At 37.4% G+C, this 16504-nt stretch overlaps 1 protein-coding gene across 5 annotated transcripts in view; it reads right to left on the bottom strand.

Annotated features, from left to right (window-relative positions):
- The window catches only part of hlk (hulk), a 90102-nt gene that overhangs the window by 52997 nt on the left and 20601 nt on the right, over nucleotides 1–16504 (bottom strand). For 3 of the 5 annotated variants that reach the window (XM_065234573.1, XM_065234576.1, XM_065234575.1), the window contains exons 2-3: nucleotides 14800–14956; nucleotides 14556–14722 (exon numbers count right to left, since the gene is read on the bottom strand). In XM_065234573.1, the coding sequence (XP_065090645.1) occupies nucleotides 14556–14722; nucleotides 14800–14956 (324 nt within the window). Of the gene's footprint in view, nucleotides 1–14054; nucleotides 14091–14555; nucleotides 14723–14799; nucleotides 14957–16504 lie in introns of all 5 variants that reach the window. The other 2 variants (XM_065234572.1, XM_065234574.1) reach the window with 1 other exon arrangement.

Below are 16504 nucleotides of genomic sequence, written 5' to 3'. Positions count from 1 at the left end.
ATTGCTGTTTTTCGAAACAAGCTTTCCGTTGGTTCACTCCAAGCGGGTTTGGGTTAGGGTGGTATGGTGTTGTCAATCAAAAGGTGCTTGATCAATACAGTAGCGGAGACAGGGAGAAGGGGGTGACACAAGCAAAAACACACACGGTGAAGACTCGATGTGGACAGACTTGAGGGAACATCTTGGATCTAAGCTTCGTAGCCATCCGTCCTTGGTGTGTCTACGTTGGCTTCGATTCGACAGTTTCTATTCGCTTCTGGCATTGTTGTTGTCGTTGACGACTACACGCACACACACACATACTGACTAAATGCATATTCACAAGAGTACAAGAAGAATGGGGGGTTGTGATCTCGATGGGGGTGCAGGTATTTCAAGCGTTTGGATGTGTGCGAACGCTGTGGTTTATATTAAAAATAGCCTCGGCCCCACAGTACTGATGTGATGTAATTTATGCGGAGTGCAAATTGGCGGTGCTCATCGGCTATTTAGCCTCTACCATCCGTGTGTCTCTGGGTGCTGTTAGTACCGTGGTAGTGGTAAGTGCGGCCACCTCATCGAGGGGGTGCGTGACAGAAATTCACTCTGCAAACAGGTTGTTTCGCATCAACGAGCGTGAAAACAAGGGGAAATATAATTTCGAAAATTTTCAGTGAAAGTTGTGTTTGACTACGTTTCCTTATTCTAGGACTATCGCAGCCCGGTTTGCTAGAACATTACGGCGGGTGTCAGAGGTCGGTTCATTTACCGGACCGATGCTAAATTTACGTCGGTATGAATATTTTCCCATGTCACCCAGGTCTCGGTAATAGAGTCGAAATAATGGACCAGCTAGCGGAATATCTGTGTTTTATTTTTTTTGCTCGAAGAAAGGAAAAATTACCGCCTACCAGAAGCGTGTAAAAATAGACATCTTCCCATTAAAAAATGAACTGACTTTCTCGCGGCGGCCACGGACGGTCCGACCAACCAACGACGCTCAGGCATAGCTCCCATAGCTTGCGAATCGGTTTCAACTTACACGTTCACGAGAACCGACTCAGGAGAAATATATGTGGGTATAATTCGCTACTGGTGGCAAAGAGGGACTTGGCAATCGAGAAAATTTTCATCGCAATCTACTGTTTTATTGATTTTGAAAATAACAAACAATCGGAGTTGATTGTTTAGCGTTTTGCATTGCAAACATCTAAGATGTAAACCGTCGGCATTATGTAACTGAGTTAGCGAGGAAGCGATTATCGTTGAAAATGAACCTTTTCAAGAGTTTCGAAATATGCTTATGTTTGATGATTAAATAGAACTAAACGATTTTAACGACTCTATTCTCAATATTTTCGACGAGAATGTTAACTTTAAACGATTCCATCATTGGATCAGTGCTGCTAATTCTCATATTCAATTGAAAAATAAAATAGACCAATATTAGAACTGCTGTCGAAGAGAATACATTCAATGGGATGTCGCTTGAAATCATTCAATTGAATGTATCCTTCGGAAGGCGCTCCGATGCAAACTGGAGCAAACTTGACGTCAATTAGACCTCCATTAGACATTGACCCAAAGTAACTTGTCCGCCACGAATTCGAAATTGGATCGGTATCGTTTTAAAATCGAAGAGGTTTTTATTCTTTGCCTGCAACTCGATCGCTTTCATCGTTGCCGTAGGAAGCAAGCAATTTGATAATGATGCAGGATGCAATTAAGAATACTGCCATGTTTTGCTTCGGGAATGAAAGTTTGTAAATGGTGGCTTGCTAATTTCGTGAAAGCACTGCACAGTGGGGATTTTTGCAACAAAAAGGCTTGAAGCTGTCTGCCGCTGAAACCACACATTGTAACATATGACTTTCTCTGGGAAAAATGTCAAGAAATTTATTCTGCATATTTTGAATCGGCGCACGCTGTGATAAGTGCAGCCTCTTTTGCCCCAAAATCCCATATTTTCTGTAGTTTTTTTCTTCCCATTATGATACTTCATTGATTCAAATTTTCAGTACCTTTTATCAGAAGTAGCCAATATGTCTTCTAGTAGTCAGCTTTTGCCTTTCAAAAACTATTGAAAACATATATAGGAGAGCATGGGGTCAAATAAACCAGATTTTTTAATAAAATATAAAAGTTTTCCGAATTTAAACTCAATATTCATTTTAAACTCAATATTAAAAATTTAAATATGAGAAGCACAAAACACTCAGAAAGTGGATTAAAATAGTCTAAAGGACAAAACTGATTCAGGTGCATGTTTTGAGCGTATTTTTCCCCGGTATCTCATATCAAAACAATTCACTTTATTTGAAAGATTTCTGCCGCTGAAATACTAACACGAGATTTAGGTTTTCTTGAAGTAAAAAGGAATCTAAGCATCCAATGTGCTTGTTTGCATACTGTGTACGAACAAATAAATATATGTTTAGAACCTGATTTACCCCAAAATCTTCTATCAATTGAAAGCATTTGGACTGGTTTATTGGCATAAATAGACAATATCTCTCTTTTGAAATTTACAAATATACCATTTAGAAACCAGGAAGGGAACTTTGATTAACTATTGGAAACATTCACAGGAGAATGAGGCGTCAAATAAGCCATGTGTCAAATATAGAAGTTTGCTCATTTTGATGGCATATTTAAAAAAAAATATGTACGCTGTACAAAATACTCAGTAAATAGGTTGCAATAGTCTAAAAGACCAAAATTGACCAAGTTTAAGTATAAAATTTGTTTTGCACCGATACCCTTGTTACTTGCTTTATCAGTTTTTTTCCTTTAGACTATTGTAATTGTTTTGGGCATCTCATATTTAAATTTTTAATATTGAGTTTAAATTCGGATTTTTTTAAATTTTTTTTTAAATCTGGTTTATTTGACGCCATGCTCCCCTATAAATATTTTCAATAGTTTTTAAAAAGCACAAACTGACTACTAGAAGACATATTGGCTACTTTTGATAAAAGGTACTGAAAATTTGAATCAATGAAGTATCATAATGGGAAAAAACTACAGAAAATATGGGATTTTGGGGCAAAATAGGCTCCAAACATGCACTTATCACAGCGTGCGTCAAATAAAAATATGAAAAATAAATTTCTTGACATTTTTCCCAAAGAAAGTCATATGCTACAATGTGTGGTTTCAGCGGCAGACAATTTCAAGCCTTTTTGTTACAAAAATCCCCACTGTGCACTGGATGCGGATTCCGTCAGACCGTTTTAAAGAATTTAATGCCATTTCGATATTTTGTTTGTTTTTCTGTCATATCTCAAAAACGGTAAGAGACGCCACTCTTATGTTTTCACCAGTGAAAGATAAGAAGATTTCAGCAGAGGAAAAAATCGTGTTCCTGATTTTCCTCCATTTCCTCTAGAATATATTTTTCATGGATAATAATGGATGCTGAGATAATTATATTATCAAATCACTAAAAAAAATTCTACGATACTTGGTGCATGAGTAATGATTTTTCAAAGTATGTGAACTTCGGAAAACTCAGAGAAGTTGAACCAAAATTTTCTGGATCGTTAGTGTTTTGGTCATAACTCAAAACCGGTAAGAGACATCACTCTGAAATATTCACCAATGAGAACAGCATTGTTGAAGTATTGTGGCATGGAAAAATCATTAGAAAAATTGTCAATACCCTGACAATGATGTTTCCTGATTGTCCTTTCGATTTAGATCCTCTGTGAAAATGTTCGCGGAAACATTTTTTTTCAGATTATATTTCTTATGAATTGCTGATGTAATTTCCTTATAATTTTACTACACGATGTTCTTTCTTCGGAGCTTAGTTCATGAGTTTTGATAGTTCATGATGAACAGGAAAGTCCATTAACTTCAACTAATCATTTCCGGGAAAATTTACCACCCTTAATTTTATGATTTATTTTTCGTTCATAGAACCGTAAAATCTACCTGTGGTCAACATTTAATAAAGTTCCGAAACCCTTGTTCCGTTAATAAAAAAATCCTCTTTTCCTATTCAACAAATCGATTGGTGATGGTTTCATCCAGATCCAGATGACGGGAAGTGGCCTATTTTCCCCCATTTCCCCTAAAGTCACCCTTGATCTGTGTAAATCCTCGTAACTGTATAGAAAGCTATTGTAGTATGTAAAACATAATATCAAACTACACTTGTCTGGAATGAAAATATTAGGAGGCTGGAGTGCCTCTAGCTTAAATTCCCTCCTATTCTGTATTAAAATGAACCGCAAAAAAACTAATTTGACTCTCGGAAAATGAAGGTATTTAACACTTCTCTTTCGATAAAAGATGTGGTAAGTCAAAACTGCGAGGTCGTATTGAATGGCCCACTTTTCTTGAATTTACCATTCTACTGCTTGAAAGTTAAACCTAAAGGAACTTACTGCATGACAATCACTAAAATGTTTAAGAAATTATACGCAAAATATAAACACAGATTTAGAAAATTGAGAAGCGCAGGCCGATTTTCAGACAAAACTCATCTCACCTCAACTCACCTCACCTCAAATCAGCTCACCTCACCACATCATACCTCTATTTAACTCAACTCACCTCACCACATCATACCTCTATTTAACTCAACTCACCTCACCTTACCTCACTTAACCTCATCCAAATTCACCTAATCTTACCTCACTTCACCTCACCTCACCTCAGCTCACTTTACCTCATCTCATCTCATCTTACCTCACCTCACATCATCTTATATCATCGCACCCCATCTCAATTTATCTCATCTCATCTCACCTTATATCTACTCATCTCACCTCGTCTCACTTAATCTTACTTCTCCACACCTCAATTCTCTACACCTCACTTCTCCACACCTTACTTCTCCACACCTCAATTCTCCACACCTCACTTCTCCACACCTCACTTCTCCACACCTCACTTCTCCACACCTCATTTCTCCACACCTCACTTCTCCACACCTCACTTCTCCACACCTCACTTCTCCACACCTCACTTCTCCACACCTCACTTGTCCACACCTCACTTCTCCACATCTCACTTCTCCACACCTTACTTCTCCACACGTCACTTCTCTACACCTTACTTCTCCACACCTTATTTCTTAGCACGTCATCTCACGCAACTCCACTCCACCTCACCTCAATTCTTTCAACCTCACCTCATCTCACTTTCATCTCATATCACCTTACCACAACTCACCTCATGTCACTTCACCTCACCTAAATTCACCTCAGATCACCTTAACTCACCTCAATTAACCTGACCTCACCTTACTTCTCCTAATCTTACCTCAATTCAGCGCACCTCAATTCAATACTCTGTGGACATTTTCGAGTCCCTTAGGCCCGGTGCCCACATGTGTGGCGGCGGTGTGACATCATACTACATGTCAAAATATCACGTCAATGTCTTGTGGCGTGGGGCGAACGTCGATATGATGTTTTGACGTGCTAGCAGATGCCACAAACACCACAACAGTGGGCGTCTGGCCTTAGAGTTGGCATGGTATTCACTCAAGAATGGTCCAGGAATCTTACTCATAGATGTCTTGGAATTCTCCAGAAAAGTCACTTAAAATTCTGTCCAACTTTAATATAATTATTTTTCTATAAATTCCATGAAATTCTCACCAGGATTTTCATGGAATGCTCTTCCAAGTTTTTTTGGAACATTTCTCGGGATTCCCATGATGGTTTAGTGGTGAAATATTATAATATTTCATAGTCACACGAATAGCAGAAAATAATTAAAGATTTTAAATGACAAGAACCATACCAACTTGATTTTTTTTGGACTATCCTTAGATTTGCTTCTTAGAGTTCTCCCCTGAAATGCCATGAAATGCTCCTAACAATTTCCATCTTTTTCAGAATTCCGTTAGAGTTATCATCAGAATTCGATTCTCTTGGATTTCTTCTCAGTATTCTTCTTTATTTATCTGAATACCTGATCAATTCTCATCAGAAGACTTTCTAATTCTAATTCTAATCACAATCAAAATTCCCTTTAGAATATTGGGATGTCCATGATTCTATATCTAACCAAGCCACAGTATTTTGAAACTTTTCAAAAATCCAAGAATCTTTAAGATTTAAGTATTTTGTATTTCTTTTAAAAAGTTCATTATATCATGAATGAAGTATTGAAATTGGGTTGTTTCATTATATCACTTTTCCCTGTATCACACTAGTTTGTCCAAAAATCCTGTAAATTTCTTTAAAACTGATTGGTATAAACAAAAAAGATACAGTAGTGACTTTTAGCTGGTTTTAGCTGGTTCTATTGTTCTTAGTATTTAGTGTGGTGTAGGGACATTAGGTTAAAAGTGAGAGATTGATATAAGTATTTCTTGGAAATGTATCAATAACGTTGAAGTATGACTCAAGAGCCACCCAGGGTTGCCGTAAATGATTCTAAAGTATGATTTGGCATCACAGATAGAGTAAACCCACGTAAAGCACACTCTCTCGGTATCGTATCAAGATGGCTACTTCGAATGTTCAGTCATGTTGGAGTATGAGTCAAGAACCAGCCAGGGTTGCTGTGAATGTTTGAAATTCAGACAGTAGATGGCAACACTGCTCAAATAGAATCAATTTAACACGGTATCATTTAAAGGTAGCGACTTCAATTGTTTACAAAAGTTAGAATATGAGTCACGTAGGAAAATACTCAATCACTTCAGGAAGTTCGGAATCACTTTCGAAAAAGACTGGATCGCTTCATAACATTTCAGAACCACTGCAGACAGTACTGAATCATTTCAGAAAGTACTGAATCACTTCAGGAAAGTTTGGGAATTCTTCGGAAAGTACTGAATCACTTCAGAAATGTTTTCAATCACTTCGAAAAGTCCTACATAACCTCAGAATTGTTTTGAATCACTCGGGAAAGTACTGAACCACTTCCGAAAAGTTTGGAATTGCTTCAGAATTCTCTGAATAACTTCATAAAAGTTTGGAATCACGTTGGAAAGTACTGGATCTTTTCATAACATTTCGGAATCACTTCAGACTTCACTTTAAAAATACTGAATCAGTTCATAAAAATATTGGAATCACTTCAGATAGTACTGCATCACTTCAGTAAAGTTTGAAATCACTTCTGCAAGTTTGGAATCGCTTCGAAAAGAACTAAATCATTTTAGAAAATGTTTGAAAACGCTTTAGAATGTACTGAATCATTTAAAAAATATCAAAAATATCGGAATCACTTTAGATAATACTGAATCATTTCAGAAAATTTTGCAATTATTTTGTAAAGTACTGAATCATTCCAGAGAGTTTGTTATCACTTTTGCAAGTAAATCATTTCGTTGAACAAATGTCTCGTTCGTTTTTTCCGCTGTCATTTTTTGCTCCATTATCATTGGCTGCTGATTTGGTAAAAACGACTGCAGTGAAAAACTCGCCAGGACCGAATTTCCAACAAATGCTGGCGTCACAAGGAAGAAGCAATTCAAACAAACAATTCGGATCTCTTATTACACGTCACCATGGCTATTTGGTTCAAAGAAATGGTTTTGCATTTAGGTGATGCATTTTGATCCAGCTTAGGAAACACGAGAAGGCTGGCTAATGACAGAGCATTCGGGTGAGAGCCTTCCTTTTTATTTGTTTACATTATTGTTTCAATCAGTATTTATAAAAACTTCACCAAATAAGGGTAATACAATTTAAATTGAGCAGCTCGGCTAGCTTGGTGGCTGCCACTTTTGCTTAGTAGGTAAGCAGAAGATCGTGGAATTAGCCCCTCCAAAACAAAACGATTACTATGATCGCATCGCCTGCATAAGCGAATTCTGACCAATCTCCTACTCAACTATCGAACTCCGTAGCATCTATGGGGGAATCAGTGAGTCGCTGGCCTTCCGTTAAGTAGATGTCTGACATCAACAATATCCTTCCTTTCCCCGTAACGGAGAGTATGGGCGTTGCCGGAAAATGTAAATGTTATGCTTTCCCTGTTCTGAACTTTGATTCGAGAGCTATTCAATCCCAAATAGTTTTCCTGAAGCAATCAGAATAAGAACGTTAAAGTAGGTACATGACAGTTGCCAGTACGCAATCTACGAATTACTCCGTTACAAACGTAACGCAACGCAACTTTTGTCAGTAAATCACTTCTTAAAAGTTTGGCATCACTTCAGAAATTACTAAATAATTTCTGAAATGGTTGGAATCACTGAACCACTTAAGAAAAGTTCGAAAATACTTCGAAAATCAATGAATCAATTCATAAGTAAGTGAATCAATGCTTCTCAAAGTTGTTCAAATTTTTTTTGAAGTGGTATTTTCCTAAATAATTCTGAATTTTTCTGAAATGATTCAGCATTTTCCGAAGTAATTCCGAACTTTGCGAAGGTGATTCAGTTCTTTCTAACGTGATTCCGAATTTTCAAAAGAGATTAGAACATATTCTACCAGGATGTGTCCACTTTAACTGTAACTGAACAAAAATGAAATGTTACCCTAAAATATTATTGAAGATTTAGAAAATGTTGCCAATTTCATTCAGTGTATCTCATGTTTGAGCGAAGCGATCCTTAAATTTTAGAAAAAAAAAATACAGCTTTAAAAGCACAATTTAAAGAGATGCGTTTCTGAACTTCTGGTTGCTGAATCATCATAAATTTATCAATTATTGGTACAGTGTTGGGCTTATTTGGTTGCTTTTATTAAGAGTAAGAGCTATTTGAGAAAACGCCTTTCCTTGAAAAACCATAATATCTTGAAATAAAATGAACAAACCTTTTTGAAATTTTGCTCATTTTTAGTCATTACAAAGATCATTCATATTCCACTAATTTTACAAAAAATCGTCCACTAGGTCAAAAGTTAAAAATCGTGCGTTTTACTAAAATAAAGCTAACTTCATACACGTTATTCCAATAAAGTCCAAAACCAAAACGATAAATCAATAAAAATATGTTTTATCATCAGCCAAGATTAAAAAAAAAACATATATCTATTCAGAATGTTTAAAAAAATGTTCCACTAGGGTGTACGCTTAATTTTGCGATACACTGTATAAGAATTGATCAAGAGCTTACACGCAGGCAAAAGAACGTAAGAATTCCATAAGAAACACTTATGAAATTTAGTCACAAAAAATCAGTATTAATTTCATGGATTTGCTTTATGAAAAAAATAATAAATCGTAGCAGACTAGAACCGAACCATGGACGTTGAGATTATGGGACCCGTGTGTTGACCACCCGTATTTCAACGCTTGGGAAAATAAAAGGTTAGACGAAAATCATTCATAAGTCACGCTTATGAAATTCATATATGTCGTTCATAATTCGAGCCTTATGAAATTATTATATTTATTTGCCTCAGTGTATGATTTGAGTAGCTCAAAATGATATGGTGAGCGACTATGTTGCGAGAGGTTACAATTATCAACAACACTACACAACAACTGCTCACCAACACATTTTGAGCTACTCAAATCAGATACTCTCGATTAATTCTTATAGTAAATTTAGGGCACTTTCCAAATTTGTAATCATATTCAGGGGCTACTTTTGATTTTTTTTGCTGGTGTAGTACAAACACTGTAAAAAAAACAGTCAAAAACCGTTGTTTCGTCACGTAGAATGTGTATTAAGTATTTTTCGAAATGATTGCGAACTTTTCTGAAGTGAATTCTGAAGTACTTCTAAAGTGAATCCAATCTTTTAAGAAATGTTTCAGTACTTTCAGAAGTGATCTAGATTAATTGTTCATTCATACTCCAATTTTGTAGAACATTCGAAGTCGTCATCTTAAAGAAATACCATTATCATGAGCTCTATTTGAATTTACTTGAGCAATGTTGCCTTCTACCTGTCTAATTGCTTACCATTCATGGCCACTCTGGTTGGCTCTTTACTCATACTCCAACTTTTCTGAATCCTTGAAATCATTACCTTGGAACGATACCGATACATTGAGTTTAATTTGTATCTACCCGAGCAGTGTTGCCAGCTAAAGGCAGAAATATCTTCTTCTTCTTGTTGTTATTGCTTATCGCATGTTAGCTTATTGTATGCTCTCAACTTAGTGATGCATTTCCAAAGTTATTAATTGAGAGGTTTCGGTGTCTGTACCATTTTTGCATTAGTATAATTATGTGGCAGTACAATCATACACTCAAAAAATTCCACCCGTATGATCGAAGTGTTGAAACACTTGATTTTTCAAATGTACAATCACATTTATTTAAAGAGTATTGCACCATGGTTCACCATGTTCTACACGTTGATTTCTAGTGTTTCAAACTTTGACATATTGATAATCTTTCTCTTGAATTGATACAAATGTATTGCACATTGAATCACACTAAACCGATGGATTTGAAATGATTTGCGTTTTAATACAATGTGAATTGCTTGTTCTACAAGGTAAGCATCGAAAATATGAGTTGTGACTTCATCCTTATCAACCAGCTTCATACTATATATGAGAACAACCGTGGTTCAGTGAGATCGAACGTAGACAACGGCAGCAGTACATCCCAACAACAGGCTAGGATCAATTCCCAAATCAGACCCATTAAAAAGGGCATGTGTTAGCTGTGCCTCTGGCAGCTTTGTTTATATATTTGTCGATTCTATTTTGGAGTCGGTAAAGTTGAAGTCGATAAAGTAGAATATTGTATAACATAGACAAAGGCACATAGACTTCAAGTGTGTCACAATTCGAACCAATAGTGTTGAGACATTGTTCACAGCATAAGATTCACACATGAAATGGATGTGTTTCACAATAAGCGTAAAATTAAGTGTGAGACGCATGATGATGACATGTGGATTTTTTTAATGTACTCTATGCCAAAGGAAGTCGAGAAATTGTTCAACCCGAAACATTTCTAGAACGAACCGGGAATCGAACCTCCAGTATGGTCTTGCTTTGCAGCTGCATCTTTATCGACTGAGCTAAGGGAGGCCCAGGCACAAATATGAGTCATTCATGATCGCCCTGGATGGCTTTCGATGCCCACTTAAACTTTGGGGACCATTACTAGACTAACATTTGAAAGGGGCGGAAGAGCCAAAATGTAAACAAACCATATTTTGGCACATATAGAGAGAACAGTTCACAAACTACTCGATAAACACGAAAAAGTAGAAGAAAATATCACTTCATATCATCAAAAACGTTTCTTCTTATATGGCGTATTTCCAACTTTCAACTCGATGATGCAACTGGTTGTTACGCCTTGCACCAGAACAACGAATTGTATTGTTTTAATATGCCAAACGTATTGATTCTGTAGTATCTAGTCACGCCCGATTCATTTGAAACGCATCCGATTGATATTTCACGTGTAAACAACGAACAAAAAGAAGACCAAAAAATCTCCGGGCGTAATTCCACTCTCACAAAATTTGCGAACGAAGAGCCAAGGCGGAACAACAAACAAAAAATCCCGATGGTGTACTTCCACGGCGTATCACCAGTGTTGGCAGTTCAAAGGATGGAAAATCTGGGGGGTAACAACATGTAAGAAATTATCAGGGCGTATGATGTTTTCTTCTCAATTTCACGACAAAGAAATTTTTTTTGAGTTTTAAGTGATGCATGATGATAGATTACACTATTAACTATATGTCAAGCTTATAAAATCATCCAGAAAATGGAAAGTCGTGAAATAGGATTAATTTTTAGGTCATCAAAATTCGGAAGCGATTTTCTCGATATGGTAATTTTGGAGTTCCGCCCTTTTCAAATGTCAGTCTAGATTAGATGTCGCTATCATGAAACGAAACCGATACATCGAGCTTTATTTAATTCTTCTCGAGCAGTGTTGCCATCGACCGGTAGAATTTAAAATCATTCATGGCAACCCTGGATGGCCATTGACTCATACTCCAACTTAGATGAACATTCGAAGTCATTACCGTGAAATGATTGTGATATAGTGAACTCTCTTTGATTTAACTCGAGTCGTGTTGCCATCTAATGGCAGAAATAGTTCCAATGCTTCAAAATTGAGGAAATTTTGGATGTCGGTTCCATTTGATTTGCAGATTACGAATATGCATTCATCTCAATACCCCTGAAGGACTCAATTGGAAAAATTTGTTGCTCTTATGCTTTCATCTACAACAATCATATAGGGTAGAGCGCTACTTCGTCGTAATCGCCCATTCCCGTTCTATCGATCAGAAAAGATCAATAATATCAATCGGTCCGCGGGCCGTACGTGGTCTCTGGATATCATCAATGATGTAACTCTAGTCCAATTTAGTTAATCATTATGAGTTTTAGCCCAGAATGAATGAGAAATTAAAAAAAAAATACAGCTTGAAACATGTTTATTGAACAAAGATACAGCCTTTTAAAAAAGCAAGATTAGAAAGGATGGACAGGTTTTCTATTCAGAATCTGAAAGGGCTTCAGTTCAACGATATTTTTTTCGTTCCCATTTACTTCCATCTCGATTTTTAATGATTTAAAGCAAAATAACCACTTCACTGTTTGACACAAAATTAACAAATTGACAGCTCGCTCCCATACAAAGTCCCAACGAGGGGTGCTAAGATGGTGCTTTTTGGCTCATGTAATCGCACTCATATAAAATAGTTCCAGTGCTTCAAAAGTGATGAAATTTTGCATGTCGGTTCCATTTGAATTGCAGATTACGAATATGCATTCATCTCAATACTCCTAAAGAACTCAATTGGAAAAGTTTGATCAGCTGTTGTAGTGCATTCTCCAGTGGTTTTGTTACTCTTATTCTTTCATTTACAACAATCACATAAAGATAAAGTTGTCCCAAAAAAGTTGCTCCATTGCTCTAAATCCTAAGTAGGATTTTTCCACAGTGCTGCCTTTCGCTTACTCAAATAAATAGGTACATAAAAACACCCTAACTACGTCGCGCCTGGTAAATATAATCAGCACTTCTTTCTAGCCAAATAGCATAAACTTATTTGGTTATTCAACTTCACGATGAAAACAATTTCCCACATTCAACCTCCCAACTAAATCCCTATCCAAACAACAACAAACTTGCGGTCGAGCTTCGTAAATCGTTGCGTAGCATCACGTCCAGCAGGTGGGTGGCTGTCAAAAGGGGTAAGCCCGTGCTCGATTCGGGACGGTCAACCCTTCGTAACTTGCTGCTGCCAGAATTGACGGAAGGTGGGTGTAAATTTATGAATATTTACGGGGAACACGTCGTGTGATACCATTGTCGTCGTTGGTTGGTTGGTTGGTTGGTTGGTTGGTGGAACGTTTTGGATTTTGACGGCCGCCACGGTCAGACCGATATTTTGCGAAGGTTAGGATTTTTTACGACTTTCTCATGACCATGGTCGGGCCGGGAGATCTGTGTGGGTGGATAAGTTTTCCACCGAGGTGCGCATGTGTGTGTGTGTGTGTGTGTCGGTTGGTTGGCGGTTAGTGTCATATAATAATGTTCGTTTTAATCGATTTGCTCTGGATTCTCGGAGGGCTGAGGTAGTTTTCCTCTCTCCCTTCATTGGGTTAACGATCTTTTTTGGAACGAGGAGAAATTTTTCGATGCAGCCGATGACGATCCATGGGATGACGTATGAATGTGCGATGAGTAATTCAGTTCGACAGTGGGCGAGTGTCGATCGGAAGCGATGAATGGAAAGCGCGAATGGTTTTATTTTTTTTACTTACGACACACGCTAGAAAGGTGAATAATAGGATGTTTATGTTGAAAGACGATACACAAAACATAAAGATGTCTGGTTGTTATAAAGTGAAAAGAATAATTGAGCTGTAGTTACTGTAAACAGAGCTAGCGGTAAGCACGGAGGTACAAATAAAACGAACAAAGGACGACAGCATAATAATTAACGAAAGTTATTGCTGAATTGAGATTTCACGGATGCTTCGGCCGGATTGGAAACGAAAAATACGATTTTTGAAGGTAAACATGTAGGAAACAGGAGTTTGTGGACAATCTGTTGTTTTTATTTAAACGGTTTGAAACAGACAACAAAGAACGGAAAAAAGGGAAACATAATGGAATGCAAACTCGGTTCAATTTGGTTGAGTTTTGGCAGGAGATTGGGGATGAACGCAATTTTTTTTAAAGGTTGTTGGGTGGTGCAAAACTTGTACACTTACTGTTGTTTCCGGGTGGACAGTTTTCGTGATTTGTGCCTACGAGATTGGTTTAGATGGTTTTGTTTTTATATATTTGCAAACATTATCAACATTCAAGTTTTGTTTGTATACATAGCACACAGTGTATATCGTGTGGAAAGCGTTTGGTAAATAAGTTAGAGAAAAAGAGAAAAGAAAAAATAAGGTAAAAAATGATCCAATACACTAAAATAAACAGTGCTAGTACGAGCCTAATCATACTTTGCCTTTATACAGATTAATCACAAATCAGTGAAAGGGTGAAATTCTGGGTTAGATAGACTATTCTACTGTTCGTGACAAGGTGATCAAAAAAAAAAGAGAGAAGATCTAAAAAAATCTACAGTGTACTATACATCAAAGAGAACAGTGAGAAAGTGTGAAAGATGATTCCCAGTCTGGAATTTACAGCTCTTGGCTAGCGCTGAAAGACAGATAAACCGGCTAGGGCTGGTGCTGCCGGCAGGGCGATCGACAACTTACAGAAGAGGACGGCTACGTAGTCGGAATCCTCGATGATCTTGGCGAGGATTTTGGAGTTCACTTCCTCGATCCGGTCTGGCAGATCCATTGCTTCGAGTGACGTGAGGAAGTCCAGCACGCCAGCTTCGTCCATCAGGTCACCTTCGTAGATGATGGGTTCTTTTTCTCTGTCGAATTCAAGCATGGGGGACATTTAGAACAAAACAATAAAATTGCATTTTATAGTTGCAACAATGAGGCTTACCTGAAGTAGGTGAGGGCGGGGAATTTATTGATGCCATACTGTTTCGCTAGTCGTTTGTCGTTTACTTTGACGAAATCGACACCGAACGAGTCAGTGTCATCGTCGATGTGCTCGAGTTCGGCTAATACTGTGTCGCATGTCGTACAACTTCGGGCGTCTGTCGGAGATTTGGTTCGGAAGAGAATTTGTGATTATTAGACCGGCTTAAGCACATTTCACTAGGCATTTTAACCGATGATTATAGAGAGCTAGATTCACTGAACTGCGGGATTTTTAAGTGATTTGTTTTATTTTGTAACCTTCATATTGTTTTGTACTGGCATTGCATTGCGCAATTCGTAATTGCCATATCCTTACGGTTATCGCACACTACTTAATATACACTCAAGCGCTTGGTTCTCCTGCTACAAATTATGATTCTTCATGAAATCTTACGTTGCACCTACTGGATCTTTGTTTGTTCGAGACATTGACCTTTTGTAATATAATGACTAGCTGGACTATAACTACTGCAGGGTGTGTACTACCTTGAATATGGAAATACCTGGAAAACCGGGAATCTTCAGGGAATTTTATTTTTCCAGAAAAACATGAAATTCTCATGGAATTTTGAAATTTTTTATTTCAATTCCTAAAAATTAGAATAGAATTTATTAAATTACGCCAAGGAACCTTTTCAAGAAATTCATAACATTTTGAAATACAACCAACTGTATCTTCTTCGTTATTCCACTGTTGCTCTTTGAATAAGATAATTCTGGAGTGGTTTATCTTCAGAAACAACATTCATTCAGAAATTAAAATTGTTTTTATAGGGTTCTGAATTATGTTACATCATTATTATTATTATTATTAGTTCATCTGACTTGGTAGTCTCAATAAAACACTTAAATCTAAAAGTAATTACTCATTAAAAATTGGCTGGCAGCAAACGATGACGAAATCTGGGGACATTGATGTCAAAGTCAAATAGGTCAGATAGGGCAAATGGCTCTAATGTTGACGTATGGATCTATGATTGGGCCCATCGCTAAAAATCTGCTATTTATCAATTTTATCTAGATGAACGCGTCATTGGGACGGTACCAATGGATATTTTTGGTCGATATTTAAAATTTAGTCGATTGCTGAATTTATGTATGGGCCCAAATTAGGGGCATTTAGGCCGGCATTACATCTATTTCCCCTACTTCGTTGAATTGATGAATCATGGCACAAAGGAACTGTTTGTAGCATAGTTGGTTGTTTACTTCTTCATGTAGCAAAGCTCTCGAACGGAGTGTTCGGGTAGGAGCATACAGATTAATTTTGGCCAGAAACTCAGGAATATCATATTCTGCGAGCAAGACTTTAGCAACGAAGATGGCCTGCGATACATTTCGTCGCTCAGCAAGAGTATCCAAACCAAGCAAATTATAGCCGTCAGCATACGTTGGTAAATCCTGCGAGTCACTCAAAGGAAGATAGCGCAGTACGTTTAACAGCTTCAAATCGTGCACTCTTGGTAGGGATTCCGGACAACACACAGGAATTCCAGTAGTGAGCGTACCACTGAACAGTAAAAGGTTGTAAAACACAGAGGATCACGGAATTCCTGAGAGATCTTGAAAATGAATCCAAGCTGACGATTTGCTTTGTGGATCGTGGTTGAGAATGGCGCGTGTATGTGACACCGAGGTCTTTAACGTGATCGACATGTTGAAGT

The sequence above is a fragment of the Ochlerotatus camptorhynchus genome, unplaced genomic scaffold (genome assembly GCF_037179485.1).
Source record: "Ochlerotatus camptorhynchus isolate MF236.1 unplaced genomic scaffold, CSIRO-AGI_Acam_v1.1 ptg000434l, whole genome shotgun sequence".
Taxonomy (NCBI): Eukaryota; Metazoa; Arthropoda; class Insecta; order Diptera; family Culicidae; genus Ochlerotatus; species Ochlerotatus camptorhynchus.
The sequence above is the reverse complement of the archived record's forward strand: the minus strand, read 5'-3'. Positions and strand labels throughout refer to the sequence as shown.